Source organism: Centroberyx affinis, unplaced genomic scaffold (genome assembly GCF_046629955.1).
Source record: "Centroberyx affinis isolate AG114_WGS23_722 - 3 ecotype Tasmania unplaced genomic scaffold, CSIRO-AGI_Caff_v1 ptg000225l_1, whole genome shotgun sequence".
In the NCBI taxonomy this organism is placed as follows: Eukaryota; Metazoa; Chordata; class Actinopteri; order Beryciformes; family Berycidae; genus Centroberyx; species Centroberyx affinis.
Window position 1 is genome coordinate 126,392 of NW_027278912.1, and position 15,335 is coordinate 141,726.

Genomic DNA, 15,335 nt, shown 5'->3' on the forward strand with positions numbered 1-15,335 from the left:
TGTCCTTTGCTCCACTCACAATGCGACACGTGACGCTGGCGTCAGATCCAGAGCGCCAGAAAACAAATGATAACAACAGCTGATGTCTGTTGCGACGGAGGAATTCTGCACTGTGACTAGATAGTGGGCAGATGCAGGGAAACACGTCCATTTGTTAATGTCTTTGTGTATTCATTTCTTTTTCTTTCAGGCCTTCAGAGAGGGTTCCCGGAAGTCCATGAGGATGAAGGTAAGGTTGCAGTTTACCTGAGATATTTGTTTTATTCACATGAAAGCAGTTCAGTTCCCCACTCAGTTGCAGTCAGCCCCAGGCTTTTCATTTCCGAAGCTACTTGGATCAACAGCAAAACCCAGTCACAACTCACCCCATCTCTTCTTCTGTCCAGAACTCAACGACGGAGGCCAACGTGCTGGATGAGAACACGGCAGAGGGCTGGGAAACCAAGATCCGCCAGTGGACAGACCAGTACGAGGAGGCCTTGGCCAATCAGTACAGTGCCGACGTCCAGACGCTGCTCCAGCTGCACCGTGCTGCCAACACCACCGTCTCAAAGACGGAGAGCGGTACCACAACGCCGCCCGCAGCCACACAGATCCACGCCTCGGCCGACACCATGGACACCATCAATCGCACTGAGCTGGCCTGTAACAACACAGTGCTGGGCTCACAGATGCAGGTTGGCCTGAATCTTAATCGAAACTTCACACTTTTTTTCAAACTGCTTGCACCTTTTTACATTAAAATCAATCAGTAGCAGCTGCATGGCAGATGGCTTCTCTTCAGGCAGAGCAGAGTGCTTTCTGAAGTTAAGAAAACGTTTTTCATGACGTCAATCACTTTTTTTGTGAGCTGACCAGTTAGGAAGAAGAGGCAAAGTTTGACACTACAAGGCAGCTGATAGTGTAAGAGGACAGCCACAAGTTGGTAGTGGTTACTCTGGCTGATATTTCCTTCGTTCCTGTGGTTTAAGGGTTGTAATTTGTATTAATGTGTTTTGTTTATTCCAGCTCCAGTTGGGCCGGGTAACACGGGTGCAGAAACACAGGAAGATTTTGCGAGCAGCCAAGAATCTAGAGCCAGACACCCTTATCATTGAGTACCGGGGCAAGGTCATGCTCAAACAACAGTTTGAGGTCAACGGGCACTTCTTCAAAAAGTAAGGAGCTGCAGTATATGACTGTGAGGCTAGAAGATATCCATCTGGTTCCAAGGACAACTGGCTAGATTTACAAGGATTATCTTGTTGTCTCCTGTGTATCACCTGTGTTTTTGGGCTTCCAAACAGGACTTGTTTGTGCTAGATTTTAATATCTGCCTTTGATACCATTTCCATTTTTGTTATATTTTTCCCAGACCCTACCCTTTTGTGCTGTTCTACTCCAAGTTTAATGAGGTAGAGATGTGTGTGGATGCACGGACCTTTGGAAATGACGCCCGCTTCATCAGGAGGTCCTGTACGCCCAACGCTGAGGTCAGCCAATTAGGGTTTTACAGTTGAATGCATGCCAATAATGGAGACAACAGCTTCCTTATGTTTTCACTTAGCATAGACTGGAGTTATTTCAGGCTGCTTTGTTTCCTACTTTGCTTCAGGAGCGCGTTATGAAATAAGATAACTCAGCCATCTGTCCTGTTCCCCAGGTCCGGCATATGATCGCCGAGGGCATGATCCACCTGTGTATCTATGCTGTCAGTCAAATCACCAAGGACGCTGAGGTCACCATTGGATTTGACTACGAGTTCAACAGCTGGTCAGTAATGCCAGATTACCCCCCCGCCCCCACCCCGTCCCTCAACATTAATAAGCATCCACATCAAATCCAGGTGTAAATGCACCCAAGAGAAACAAATCAGACGACAGGCACTTCATATAGTAACATACTTGTCAAAGATGGATTGTCAAGGGAACATGAATGGGGAACAAGTGAGGCAAGGTGTGTATTGTTGACTTTAAAGGATGTAAATGGCACGAGAAGAACTGACATGCATAGCAATCTGTATTTTGGCGAGGGGAAAGAGGAATCTGAGCATACCGTCTGTCTAATGAAGACACATTTTAATGTCAGGTGTAAATGTAATCCAGCTAAGTCCTCTCTAGAAACAATCTGAATATAAGAAAGTGGACCTTAGTTATCTCTCGGTTTCCCCATTCAGTTAGCTTTGTCTTGTCTGCCTTGTGGCATTTTCTCCTATGTAATCTTCTATTCTCCTCTCTCGTAACAATCCACCAGCAACTACAAAGTGGACTGTGCCTGTCATAAGGGCAACCAGAACTGTCCGGTGCAGAGACACAACCTGAGCCCCAGGGAGAGCTTGCTGTGCCCCCCCTCCCTGCCGGCCCTGTCTTCTCTGGCAGGGGCGGAGACTCGGCGGAGGAAGGCCCGGAGGAGAGAGCTGGAGGGCTGCCTTGCCACCGGGGGCGCCTCTGACGACAGCAACCAGCCCCTCGATCAGCACCCAGAGGCCAGAGAACAGGGGACCAGCGACACAGAGGTGTGTGTTTTCAAGTTGCATACTTTGTGTGTTAATATGGCAATGTGTGTAGATGTCTATGAATGTTGTTTATTAGCTAAGATAAAGACATTTTCCAAAAGAATGTACTAAACACTAGGGTAAGACTGATATATGGGTCCAATTCTGGCCTTTTATTAAAAATTGGATATCGATTATCCTGGGTTTCCATGGAGAGTTTAGTGTCCCTTTTGGCATTAAAATGGGCAAATTTAAAGATATTAAATATCAGCACAAAATAATGGTTATTGGCATTTTCAATCCAAAACCAAAAGGATTTATATTAGCCTTTAAAAACCCATATCAGTTAAACCCTAGTTGTAGGGTTTGACAAGATGCTTCCTCATGTGTTGCCTGTCTGTGCAATGAAGGAGGGGCTCCTGGATGAAGTGAAGCTGGAGGAGGGAGAGGAGGGAGAGGTGGATGAAAACGGTGTCATAATCTCCAGCAAAAGAGTATGCTATTCCATTTTCCTTTGCTAGTTATACATGTTCCGTATGGTGGTAGATTCCAGTTGTAGCAATGTATCAGTTAATCTGTAGATAGTTTCAGCTCACAAAAATTTGAGAATTATGTTTCATCAACTCCCTCTGTAACCCTCCTCTCTTCTTTCTATTCATTTATCTAGGCATTTGACAGCATGGAGAAGAGGAGGAGGAGACTAGGAGGAGCAGAAGAGGTAAAGGAGGAGGGTGTGGAACCAGAGGATGGGGCAGGAAACCCCTCTGGGGGAAACCCCTCCACGGTCCACAACACCGGGGTAGGGGTCAGCACTCGACGCACCACCTATGTCACGGTTAGTCGGAGAAGATAGTTTTATCTGTTTTCTTTCAGTGTCAGTTTTGGCAGTACATTGATTTATTTTTCCTACTCTCACATTGTCCTGCAGGAACCGTCATCAATGGAAGCAGAAAAGGGTGCGGCGTCCTCTTCTAACCTGGCTGTCCCGGCTGTTCCCCCTAAACCTCCCCCAGCTCGTTCCACCAAGCCTCGGCCCAAGAGCCGGATCTCTCGCTACCGGTCCAGCTCATCGCAGCGTGCCCGGCGGCAGCGGCAGGCCCTCGCCCAGCAGGCGGCGGCCGCTGCAGCAGCGGCGGCGGCGGTGGCAGCAGAGCAGGGTGCTGCCCTGGTCGAGGAGGGACCCCAGGGCCCACTCGGCGCTGAACTAGGCCTGGGAGAAAGCAGCCTTGGGGCCAATCAGCTCCTAGATGCAGAGGGTCAGGGCCCAGCCTGCATAAATAAAAGCAACCTGCGTTACCCCAAGACCAAGAAGGTTAGAGGACAAAAGACTTTCAAGAGATGAATTTGAGGGTTTATGAGCCAAATCCAAACACACACTCTTTGATGCAGAGTTTTTTAAAGGGTTCCCCGCCGAAAGGCCAGTGATGTATGAAATCGTTTGAGAAGCCAAATAACTAATTTACTAATTATCTATAGATATCTAAAGACAATCAGTTATGAACTTGCACACAAACAAGAAGCATGACCCTTGGATTGCATTTTGGTAAACAAGGTCGTCATATAGAGGATAGACATTTTTTGAGCAACGCCATTCTTTTTTTTCTGAGATTTAGATTGTATTTCTCTGCCTCTTCCATATCATTCCATTGGCTAGTTAAGACTGTATAAAGCTGACCTGAAATTCACAAGTAGCTATCCTCAATTGTTCATCTACATCTGTTGGTTTCATCTTTCCATTGCCTACTTAAGGCTAGTTAAAGCTGATCTGAATTGGTAGGGAGGAAGCAGGCTGCATGAAGACATTGTCGCCCAATGCATTCTAGGGGGTGGTGCTTCTTGTTGTATATCTGTATGTCCTTGGAACCCACTGTCTGTTTAAAAAACAGACAGTGGGTGGTGATATTAGCTTATAAATGAAAATTAAGAGACTCGAGTTGGCAACCTGTAATTCCTACAGCAGTTTGGCACATTGTGAAGGCACAGGCAGGGAAAAAACAAAGCTTACATGAACTGGATAAAGGCTTTGCATTTGACCAAGTCTTTTGCAGTGCAAAAATATATGCGCATCATCTATTTGTGGATACGGCGGGGGGGACAACTGGAAGTTATTGCCATGATTGAGTCAGATTTTCCTAGTCATGTATTTAGTAATTGCCTCTATCCCATGTAAATGCAATGTTAACCATTCATCCCTCTCCTTGGTCCCAGTACCTGGTGACAGAGTGGCTCAACGACAAGGTCCCTGGAGGAGAGAAGATCCAGCAGGAGGTGCCTGTCGAACGCCCCCTGCGCATCACCACCGACCCCACGGTGCTGGCCACCACCCTCAACATGCTGCCAGGCCTCTCCCACTCGCCGCTCATCTGCACCACACCCAAACACTACGTCCGCTTCGGCTCGCCCTTCAACCCCGAGAGACGCCGACCCCGCCCGCTCCAAATGGACGGAACCTATGGCTGCTACAAGAAGGTCAGTGATGGTGGAATGGAGTATATGGACAATGTAGTCAGCCCAGACAGTGTTGATAGTGGTATTACCAGGGTGTCTGCAGGTCCCAGTCTTTAAAAAACTCAAGGCCTTATAGGTCTTCAATACAGTTAAATATATATTTAAGTCTTGAACTCAGTTTTTTGAATCCTAAAAAGTTGCATTTTATTGATGCACTGTTCTTTTTGGAGATAAATCAGCCCAGCCGACCTATGTTTTGATAAATCTGCAGTTCATTTTCACATTTATTACCTCCGCCAAGGAGGTTATGTTTTTGGTGCCGTTTGTTTGGTTGTCTGTTTGTTTGCCTGTTAGCAGGATTACAGAAAAACTACTGGCTCGATTTTCATGCAACTTGGTGGAAGGGTGTAGCATGGGCCAAGGAAGAACCCATTACATTTAAAATCTTGGCGGAGGTCTGCGCTCTCCGAGTGCCCTTCTAGTTTCACTTGTTAAATTGGTCTTACAATTTATTATATCTGGTCTTATAATTTATGATATAAAGGCCTTAAAAAGTCATAAATAAAACTGGATGAAACTTGCAGACACCCTGTATGATAAGCCTAGTGCTGGGCTTACAGAGTGGATGCTGTGAGGTTTGTGTTTTGCAACCAGATATTACTATTGTTATTGTTGTTGTGTCCTAATACAGAGGTGGATCAAGCAAGCAGAGGATGAGAGCTGTTCAGTCAGTGTGGAGGATGGCACAGAGTCCACTTCCTCCCAGCAAAGTACCAGCAGCAGATCCACTCCCAACCCCCTGTCCAACGGTACATGCCTGCCATCATCCAGGCCACTCATTCACTACTGCATGCACATGTTCTGTTGGTCCTGACTAATTTTGTCCCTAGCATTTACTTTAGTAAATTGTATTTGTGTCATTTCTAATGATCCCCATGGGGAAATTTGGTTGACAAAAATGAGAAAATAGTATTAGATACATCAAAGAAAAATAGGATATAGATAAGAATCAAGCAGTTGGGTGATATGAAACATAATGCAACTGGCAATTGCAAAACTATAACCTATTAAGTGAATGAAAGTACGAGTGTGTGCAAATAACGTATAATAAAGTAGAGCATACTGAAGTAAATAAAAAATACATGGAAAATATATCCAATATGAAAATACCCAAAAATATGACACATTAAATTATAAAAATTTAGGGAACTAGAAGTGTCAGGATCTATTTTTTTCCCCATGGTTTTGTTCGCTACCATGTATATTGACTTTTCACGGCCAATAACTCCTCACTTGCGTTCTTTCTCCGTTCCCATTTTTTCTATCGCAGAGGTCAACGCGCCCTTCAAGAAGCGCCGGTCCAAGTACACGCTAGAGATGACGCCGGCACCCTCGGACCACCTGCTGCGCCCGCTGTCGCCCATCACACCACCGCTCCCCGAAGACCCCCTCCACCCGCTGCTCAACACCTCATGTGGCTCCCTGCTGCCCAACGGCCTGGCGTACTCACCCATGCCCTCGCTGCCCACCAGCCGCTGCAACACACCGCTGCAATTCGAGGTAAACACACTGCTAGTTATACTACTCATTATGTACCTATGTGCCTTTTGATAAACTACATTGACAATAAATGCCAGGTTGGAATGCCTGCGTAGTGCATCACAGCACCCGAAATGAATAATTTAATTTACAGTTAATTTAGGTGGATAGGCTACCCACATATAATCAATATATGGGATGCCCTGTGTGTTGGACAATGAATTATCTAACTGACTTTCCCTTCACCTCTAGAACATATCATCCCCTGAGGCGTCTCCTGTCCACCGACCGGAGTCCATCTCTCCTGAGGTAGGCTCACATTTTTCCACCACTAAATTAAAATAACACTGGGTAAATGCTGCTGAACAACTGCTGTATATTGTTACATCTATCTGTCTAATTCCATTTCTTCCTCTCCCTCTGTTTCTGTCCTTTCTGTCTCCACCCTCAGCCTTGTCTGCGGACAGACTTTGACGTTCCGCGGCCCCAGTTCCCGGACCTCTCTCTCCCCTCCAGCTTAGAGAGCCCCGTGGCCATGACCTCGGATGACTTCTCCCTGTCCGGAGGGCCTCCGGGCCACGAGTCCCAGGGCCCGGCCTCTGTAGGCGCCAGCTCCCTCACCCCAGCGTCCTGCCCCCCCTCGGACCCGGCCCCTCAGAGCAGGGAGCAGGCCTTCAGGACAGAGTTCAACCTCATATACACCTGCTCGCCCCTCAACGCCAACCTGGGGAACCCCGCGGCCACCGACCGGCGCCTCTCCCAGTCGGAGGGCGGGTTCTCCCCAGGAGAGTCCTTCTACAGCTCCATGAGTGGTCAGGGGCTGCTGGGGGAAGTGGGCCCCGGCTCCATGTCACCCTACGGCGAGCCTCATTATGGGGGAGGCTACCCAGACAGCGGCACGCCTCCTCACACCAGCAACCCACCGCAAAAGAAGAAGGCAAGTCCTCCAGCTCTTAATGATACCATTGTGTTGGTAGAATGGCACTAGTGAATAAGGTGTGACGACTGATTTGATCACAAGAAGTAATTTTTTCAGGTAAAGCTTCAGCAGTTTCATCTGTTCTCCTCAGGCTGGAATGATTCTGAGTGTGATATGTGCAAATTGAAAAGCCAAACCTCATGACGTGCTCTTTCCCTTGCTCTGTGTGCTTGTCCGTTTATTTTGTGTTTAATATATCAATTGGTCCGTTGTGTCAGTTGGTCAAAACCAAAAGCGAAAGGCATGTAAAGAGACATATTTGACCAATTTTTTGAGTGTATATCTGAAATGATTTCGACTCTGTAGCTTTGACCCTTGCTCCCCCTTCCCTCCCCCTCCTCTCCCTCACTCCCCCTTCCTCCTCCTCACTGCTCCTTGAAACTTTTTGCCAAGTCTCTCTTCCACTTTTCTTCCAAGGCAGAGGGCCAACCAGCATACCATTAGTCTGCTGACAGGGAAGCCAGATTACCAGGCTATAGCTGTAAGAAGTGAATACAAGCCAGTACAAAATATGGTGAATATTCTCCCTACAACTACATCTTTAGAAGTGTGCATGTAAATATTGTTTTTGCATCTGCATACAACACCCACCCCACGCTCCTACAGCTCCGCCCCCTTCCCCCCTCCTCAAAACCTACATTAAACTATTATTCTATAGTTTTGAGCAGGAATTTTAATTTATTATACCATTTTAATCAAATTCAGTCCACCTGTCATGAAGTGTGTTAAGGTTCATCCATTGCCTCCAACACAAGAGACCGATGGTTCATGAATTCTCATGTGGGCATTGAGATGAAGCCCATTTGTCTTTGCTCCATCTCATCCATGGCTCTTTCCTGTGTGTGGTCATTGGTCCATCCAGCCTTCACCTTTAGCAACTCTGAACTTGCCAATGTGTTTCACAGCAGAAAACCATGCCATGTCACAAGGCACCATAGGAAAGTCCCGGGGCCCAGGGTGAATGGATCAAGTGCATACAAATTGCCACCTCCTGGAATTATTATAGTTATTTGGTTTCCGTAGTATTAATTTGCCAGTACAACACACGTCCAGCGTTCCTGAACCAGCAAGAGTGATGCTCTGCACCATTGGATGGATAATGTTAAACCAAGCTGCCATGTTTATGCACCTGGTCCCAACATGTAGTCTTCTGAAAGTTGGAAGGTAGAAATAATGGATTGCACTTAATTGAAATGGTCACTAAAAAGTGATCAACCCATATCAGAGAAACCAAGCCAGATATTCAAGAGAAGACATCTAAAGAGCCAAACATGGATGCTCTTCTAGCCCTCAGATCCTGCTGCCTCAGCAGGTGCTCATTAGATCTGATAAATATACTAAGGTCAGTCCTCATTACAATATTAATGTTTTGGCTCATCTGCCAAGGGCTGGTAAACTAAAAATAAATTACTTGCCTAGAATAATTTTTACCTGCCAAAATAATTAATATGCATTTTTAATGAAAATATGTCACCCTATCCATCTTCAGTGTTACTTTGTGTATAGAATCAGGTGCTGTGTGAAACATTCAATAAAGAGGTTTAGTTTCAATTTTAATTTGCTCACTTTACAGTGGATCAAGTTTGTAATTCATTACCACGTGGAAATATTAAGTTTCAACTAAACTTAGGCTAGTTTACATCTAGTCGGCCAATCGGGGCAGTTTGATACAGAGCCATTGTTCTGTTTTGATTTGCTTGGCTCACAGTCAGAAAGTGTGCAGTGGCAAGCAGGGACAAACTTTGAGAACAGGCAAAGACCAGAGACTGTATATAACTGAGACATTCAAATGTTAATACGTCAAAAAGTTAAGGGCCAGTGTGGCGGGAGACCCTTATTGATTTATCTGGCAAAGAAAATGTATCGCCATTTGGTACTGGGTGGGTGGTAATTTCGGACTCAGAATCCCAGTCCTCATGACAGTACAGCTGCCTTCTGCCCTAAACTTAATCTTATTCCAGAGGTTCAGGTGGCCATCCATCTCAGTATCTGACTGTGTGGTCACCCATCCTGCTCTGCCATCTCCTTCATATATCCTCCTCTGTTCCCACAAGCCTCTTCTCTGTGCCATGATGACATGACAGCTGGGATGAGCTCTCTCATTCTCATTGTTTATAGTGTGGGTGTGTATACTGTATGTGTGTACTTGACTTGGGTGTTTTTGAGTGTGTGTGTAGTTTTTGTTTCAAAGTGGTTGCATCATGGTGTGATGGATTTAAAGTTGCCTGCTATTTGGCCAAAGCTTAAGATTATGTTACTAACAATGCATAAAGAATAAAGAGTTTTATCTGATATGTGGGACAAGACTAAGTATGCTCACAGAATGCCAAAAAATGGTTGCATACAATGTCATTTTCACATCAAAAGGTCATTTCCATGGTATTTGAGGTGTGTTTTTCTTTATGTCACATTGGGTGAATGTAAACGCTTTTTCCAGGTGAGTCCTCTAATAGTTGGCGTGGTGCATGCAGTCTGCCCATCACTCAGTACAGTTTTGGTGAATGATGTGATGTGATGCAATGCAGCCAGGGGTCCAGTATCGGTGTAAATGACATGAAGGTGTATGTTCGGCCCGGACAACAGACTGCGTGTCAGTCCTCCAACTCCAGACGGCTGATGCCGCTGCTCTCCCTCCCTCTGCCTCCTCAGGTGTCTTTGCTGGAGTACCGTAAGAGGAAGCAGGGCAGCGGCCGAGATCTGGAGCCCGGCGGCGGCGGCGGCGGCAGCGGCTCCTCCCTGGGCGGCACCCCCACTCGACCCGGCTCCCACTACAGCCAGGACTCCCATCATCCCCATCCCCATCCCCTTCCCCATCCCCACCACCAGCTGCAGCCCCCAGCCTCCCCGCACAGCTCCTTCTCCTCCCCGGCCCACACCTCCTCCTCCATCCCCCAGATAGAGGAGGTCAGCCCCCCAGACCACCAGGCCTCAGCAGTGCAGCCCAGAGCCCAGGAGAGCAGCAGCCACTGGTGAGAGGCATTACATGGCGCATTACATCACCTGAAAGCCCTCTATATAAAAGTTTATCTGACGGTAGCCTTGATTTGTGTGAGGCATGATTTATTCCCAACCACAGTTGAGTGTCTGGTAAGTAATGTTTAGCGTGTTTGGTTTCCTCCAGGATGGTTCCCACCAGCGTTGAACGTCTAAGGGAAGGCCAGGGGGTGCTGGAGCGAGTGCTGCGAGGAAGCATCAAGATGGATCGCATTTTAAAGAGGAGTGAACCTGACAAGGAACCTGGTATGGAGAGATTAGACTAGATGAAACTTAAATGATCCCTGTGGAGAAATTGGGTAGATGCTGCAGCAGATAAGATATACCGGAAAACGGGATATAAGTGCAAATGTGGTCTGGGGGGGTGGGGTGTTAAATATAGTGCAACGGACGATTGCAACGCTACAACATATGAGTTAAAATATATGAATGAAAAGTCGGTGAATGACAATGTATTAATTACAGCATGTATGCAAAATAACAGAAGTAGAACATGGTAAGAGAAATAAATGTCAATGAAAAATCTAAAATACCAAGATATCTGCAATATATAACATTAGAAATAATGTGAAGATGAAGAAAAACCATGCAAATTTACAGTATATACAAGATAGTCTGCAAACACATAAAGGCTCATGCTAAGTCATCAATGTTGATTTCAGTGGTTTAGTTTCAGACCTGACACGCTTTAGCCTGTCCTGTAGTTGATCTTCCTTCCTGTGCTTTCCAGATGCAGATCGATATGAGATCCAGGCAGCGTCCATGGCCTCTCCCATGAAGAGTCCACACAGATACAGTCCCTCTGTGTACTCACACCAGGTAGGCTGCATGGTTTTCATGAGGAGTTTTATTATTCTTTTTTGCTAACCAATTTCTGATGTCCATTTGAATTAAAAAAGTTAGACTTACAGGATCTAGGCTACTAGTGCTCGCAAACTTTTGAATGCCAGGCAATGGCGGTATCGGTCAACGCTGTTTATCTAGCGCTACCCACCAACTTAATTGAAAACTCAAAAGTGATGCGATTCTGATTTGTGACAGGTCTAAATTTACGTCAATCACAAATAGCCTGTATGACTTTATTTGATCTAGTTTAACAATATATTTATTTTTGACATTAGCATTTAAATGTCATGTCTTGGATTGGATCTGATGAAGTCCGACCACAGATGATGCCAGGTGTAAAGGGCTCATGGTGTCACGGAGTAGTAAATGTGTTTCTGTATGTTTGTGTTCAGTCGTCAGAAACCCACCGGCAGACAGACAGCCCATCCTTCCTCCAGCAGACCTCCAACTCTCCATTCCGGGGTTCCTACAGTCCCTCCTCAGGCCAGAGTTTCTTCCCCCGCCTCTCCTCCTCCCACCCCGGCCTGTCCCAGGACCACCCCCCATCCTCCTACCCCAGTCACGCCCCTACCTCCTCCTCCTCAGACTCCAGGCCACCAGGGGGCTCTCTACACCAGCAGAGTGGCAACACGGACGGAGGCCACGGCTATAGCGGCAGCCACTTAAAAGCTAGCCTTTTGAACAGCAGCGGCTTGGTGGGGTCTCCCACCCCGGGATCCAGGGCCCACGGGCAGACTAAAATAGACTCGGGCGCCCAGGCCTCCAGACTGAGCCAGCAGCAGGCGTCTCGCAGCCTCAAGTCGGGCAGCCCGGGCCAGGCGGCGCTGCAGGCCGGCCCCAGGCTCCTGTCGGCCTCCGGACCCACACACTACCCACAGCGAGGGACGAGCCTCAGTCAGTTCCAGCACCCCCCCCTCCAGGGATCAGGAGTAAGGACACAGTCAGGAAGCTTTTAGGACCTTGTTCAAGTGTGTGTGTGTGTGTGTGAGAGAGAAAGAGAGAGTGAGTCAGTGTGTGCATGTGAGCGTGTTTGTGTGTATGAAGCTGCGTACCTCCTCAACCCCTAAACCTGTGGTGAAATGGGGCTCAGGGAGTTCGGGGAGGGGAAATGTACAGACCTAAGAGGAGCAAGGACTTCTTGTATGGATTTCTCCTTTTTCTTATTTTCTGTCTTTTCTTTCTTTATTTTCAGAAAAACAAATTACTGCATTCTGCACAAAGCTAATCATTGACTTTGGACATCATTAAGGAATCAGTGGAAAGAAGCGATTTGGAAAAAAAAAAGAAGAAAAAAAGACACATTCTGAAAAATAGAGAAATCACATGTAACTTGAAATTGCCCCCAGTGTTTCCTGATGTGTCGGACTGTGCAAACAGGCTACGTAACGTTGGAAAGTAAAAACTTCTACACAAATATCTGTACAAAGTTATAAAAAAAAAAAAAAAGCGTACCCGTCGTCTCGGTACCCAGGTCGGATAAATGCTGCGATGCAGATGTAACTCAAAGCAAGAGTTGTTTTATTTTTATTTTATTTTTTTCCAAGGTTACTTTTTTGATTTGGCGAGCAGCCGAGTCTGTCAGTAAATAAGTGTTTCATTTGGAAAGGGGAAACGGTGCAAGTTGATGTGTTGATCATCCGTTATAAAGATGCATTTGACAGGCGGGGAGGACAGGAGCTCCCCGGATAGGATCATTCCATATGATTACCAGCTTTTGTGTCTCCAAAAGCATAAAAAAAACAGCCTTTTTCTCAAGGTTCTCCATCTTTTCTGATGTTCATTGATTAATTTTTTTTCTGTTCCATTTTCTCCTCTTCTGTTCTTTCATCCCCACTCGACTGTTTTGATTTCACTTTAGTACTACGTCACTGTAGGTTTTTCCGATATTGTACTTGAGACATACAGGTCTTATGATTCATGGTGCTGCAGTCTTGTTTTTCCAATAAATTTGAAATCCAGTTATGTTCCCCACAAACGGCTGCATTCATCTCGTCATTACATCATTTTGAATCCGTTTATTGTCCTCCAAATTGCATCCTGATCATACAGATATTTTATCGTGGAATGCAGGAACAAATTGAGAAGCTAATAATCTGACTTTATTACTCCGTTGTTGGGTTTGTCTCATTTATTTTGAATCCTGTATGGATTTTATATATAAATTTTTTTTGAAAATTTATATGAGTATTTTTTCTGACCAATCCTTGCATTCCGTATACCACAAAATGGGGGAAGGGAGGTTTCTGTGGGATGGTGTGGGATGGTATGGACGGTATATAAAAACAAGATAATAAAAAGCTGCTGTGTTCTCCTTATTTTTATGCGAGAGCTGCTTCACAAAGTTTCCCTTTCCACAGAATGCTGTAATCCCTTTTTTTTTTTTTTTTTTTTTTTTCCTCAATAAGATCCTCACCAACTGAATTGTAAGGAAAAGAGGTGACAGAATAAGTTATTGAGTCGTGTGCCATGAGCGCTGCAGCAGAACCTCAACACAACGTTAAACTGATAGCTGAAGCGTGGTGGGAGTCGCTCTCTCCTCTTCCTTTTTTTTTTTTTTTTTTGTAGTTTGGACCGGGGATGTTGTACCGGGGCAAACGCTGGATTTTTGCATGGAAAACAACTTCAAAGACCGAGGGACTGGTCACCTGACTGGACGCCTGACCTTTAAACCCCACCCCCACCCCCCCTCCTCCCTGCCCCCCCCCCACCCCCACCCCCACCCCATCCACCCACAGACAGAAGGGTACTCACATGTTACATGAATGTTTGACCGACAGAAAGACTTCAGAATAATTGAAAAAAAAAAAAATTGTGACCCAAAATTTTAACCAGCACCTTAAAATGAAAGAAATACAACCTTAAATGACACAATACGACAATATGTATGAATATGTGTACTTTGTATAGAAAGAAAATGTGTTATAGAGACTTGTACGGAGAAAAATATAGTACACTAAATTTACCGCATGATATTTGTTTTGGGGTCTGAGCGACCAACTTTTGTCAGGTGGTTGGACGCTAATCATCGGGTCTGTTCCTGGGTTCCTCCAAAAACCGGACACTTCATTTTTTTTTTTTTTTTTTTTTTTTGTAAAGATCAGATTTTGTTGGTTTTTGTTTTATTTTCACACAGAGCATAGGTGTAACTACTTCGATTTTTTTTTTTCTCCCCCCCTCCAAAAGATTTAAGAAGCAAAAGAGATGTAATGCATTTTGATAATAAAATAATCATGATGGTAATGTATTTTGAAAACTGCCATTTTGATGTTTCATTTGAGTGGACGGGCATGGATGCGGGCAGACCTTCACATTTCAGTATGGTTTGTAAGTATCTGAACTAACCGGGAAAGCGCTCCATTTATCTTTTGGGATACATTACTGCTTTACGTGAAGAATGAATCTACACAAAAAAATACTTTACATTAAGGAATAAAATGTGCAAAGAAAATCAAATCTCACTGTAGGTTTTACAGACATTTCATGTAGCTGTGGTGAGGGAGGAACCTCCATCATACCACAGGTGTGCCCCCATGGTTGAAAAAGTGTCACTAGAGTGGTGAAAAGGAGAGGAAGTGCCCTATTGGCTGCCCTTCACATGGGGAAAAAAAATTATTGAGTGCCCTCTAGGGTGCCCCTTCATGCAATAACTTATGATGATGTGCCCTCTAGAGTGCCCTTAATGAGTGCCCTTCTGGTGGAGAAAATGTGATGCAGTGGCCTATAAGATGCCCTTACAATAGTCTAAAAATGGGATAAACTTGAGGTTCCCTACAGGTGCCTTTTCTGATGAAAAACTCATGAAGTGCCCTCTTAGATGCCCTTCCAAGTGAGAAAACACTTAGATTATGTTAGGTTAACTGTATTTGAAAGTAAAAGACAAAGTAAATTGTTGCCAACGATGACACCATAAAGTTTAAAATACTCATTCCCATTGTTAAAAACTTCCATCTATTCCATCCATGTAAGTTTTCAGTTTTAGCCACACCCCCTCTAGAATGTTCAGATGTCAGAGGGGGCTTAATACAGTCTGAGCTGTAACCCTGACATCCTACTACA

General features: G+C 45.4%; 1 protein-coding gene across 1 annotated transcript in view; it reads left to right on the forward strand.

The window, feature by feature from the left end:
- Window positions 1-14,492, forward strand: part of LOC139663476 (histone-lysine N-methyltransferase SETD5-like) — a 32,367-nt gene extending 17,875 nt beyond the window's left edge. The window contains exons 7-24 of the mRNA XM_071542160.1: window positions 191-229; window positions 387-677; window positions 1,009-1,157; window positions 1,355-1,472; window positions 1,643-1,752; window positions 2,233-2,494; window positions 2,884-2,967; window positions 3,141-3,308; window positions 3,402-3,785; window positions 4,682-4,942; window positions 5,613-5,730; window positions 6,252-6,481; window positions 6,713-6,769; window positions 6,912-7,397; window positions 10,089-10,408; window positions 10,561-10,679; window positions 11,164-11,252; window positions 11,672-14,492. Coding sequence (XP_071398261.1) covers window positions 191-229; window positions 387-677; window positions 1,009-1,157; window positions 1,355-1,472; window positions 1,643-1,752; window positions 2,233-2,494; window positions 2,884-2,967; window positions 3,141-3,308; window positions 3,402-3,785; window positions 4,682-4,942; window positions 5,613-5,730; window positions 6,252-6,481; window positions 6,713-6,769; window positions 6,912-7,397; window positions 10,089-10,408; window positions 10,561-10,679; window positions 11,164-11,252; window positions 11,672-12,235 — 3,849 coding nt within the window. The 3' untranslated portion in view covers window positions 12,236-14,492. The remainder of the gene's footprint in view (window positions 1-190; window positions 230-386; window positions 678-1,008; window positions 1,158-1,354; window positions 1,473-1,642; window positions 1,753-2,232; window positions 2,495-2,883; window positions 2,968-3,140; window positions 3,309-3,401; window positions 3,786-4,681; window positions 4,943-5,612; window positions 5,731-6,251; window positions 6,482-6,712; window positions 6,770-6,911; window positions 7,398-10,088; window positions 10,409-10,560; window positions 10,680-11,163; window positions 11,253-11,671) is intronic.
- The last annotated feature ends 843 nt before the right edge of the window (window positions 14,493-15,335 follow it).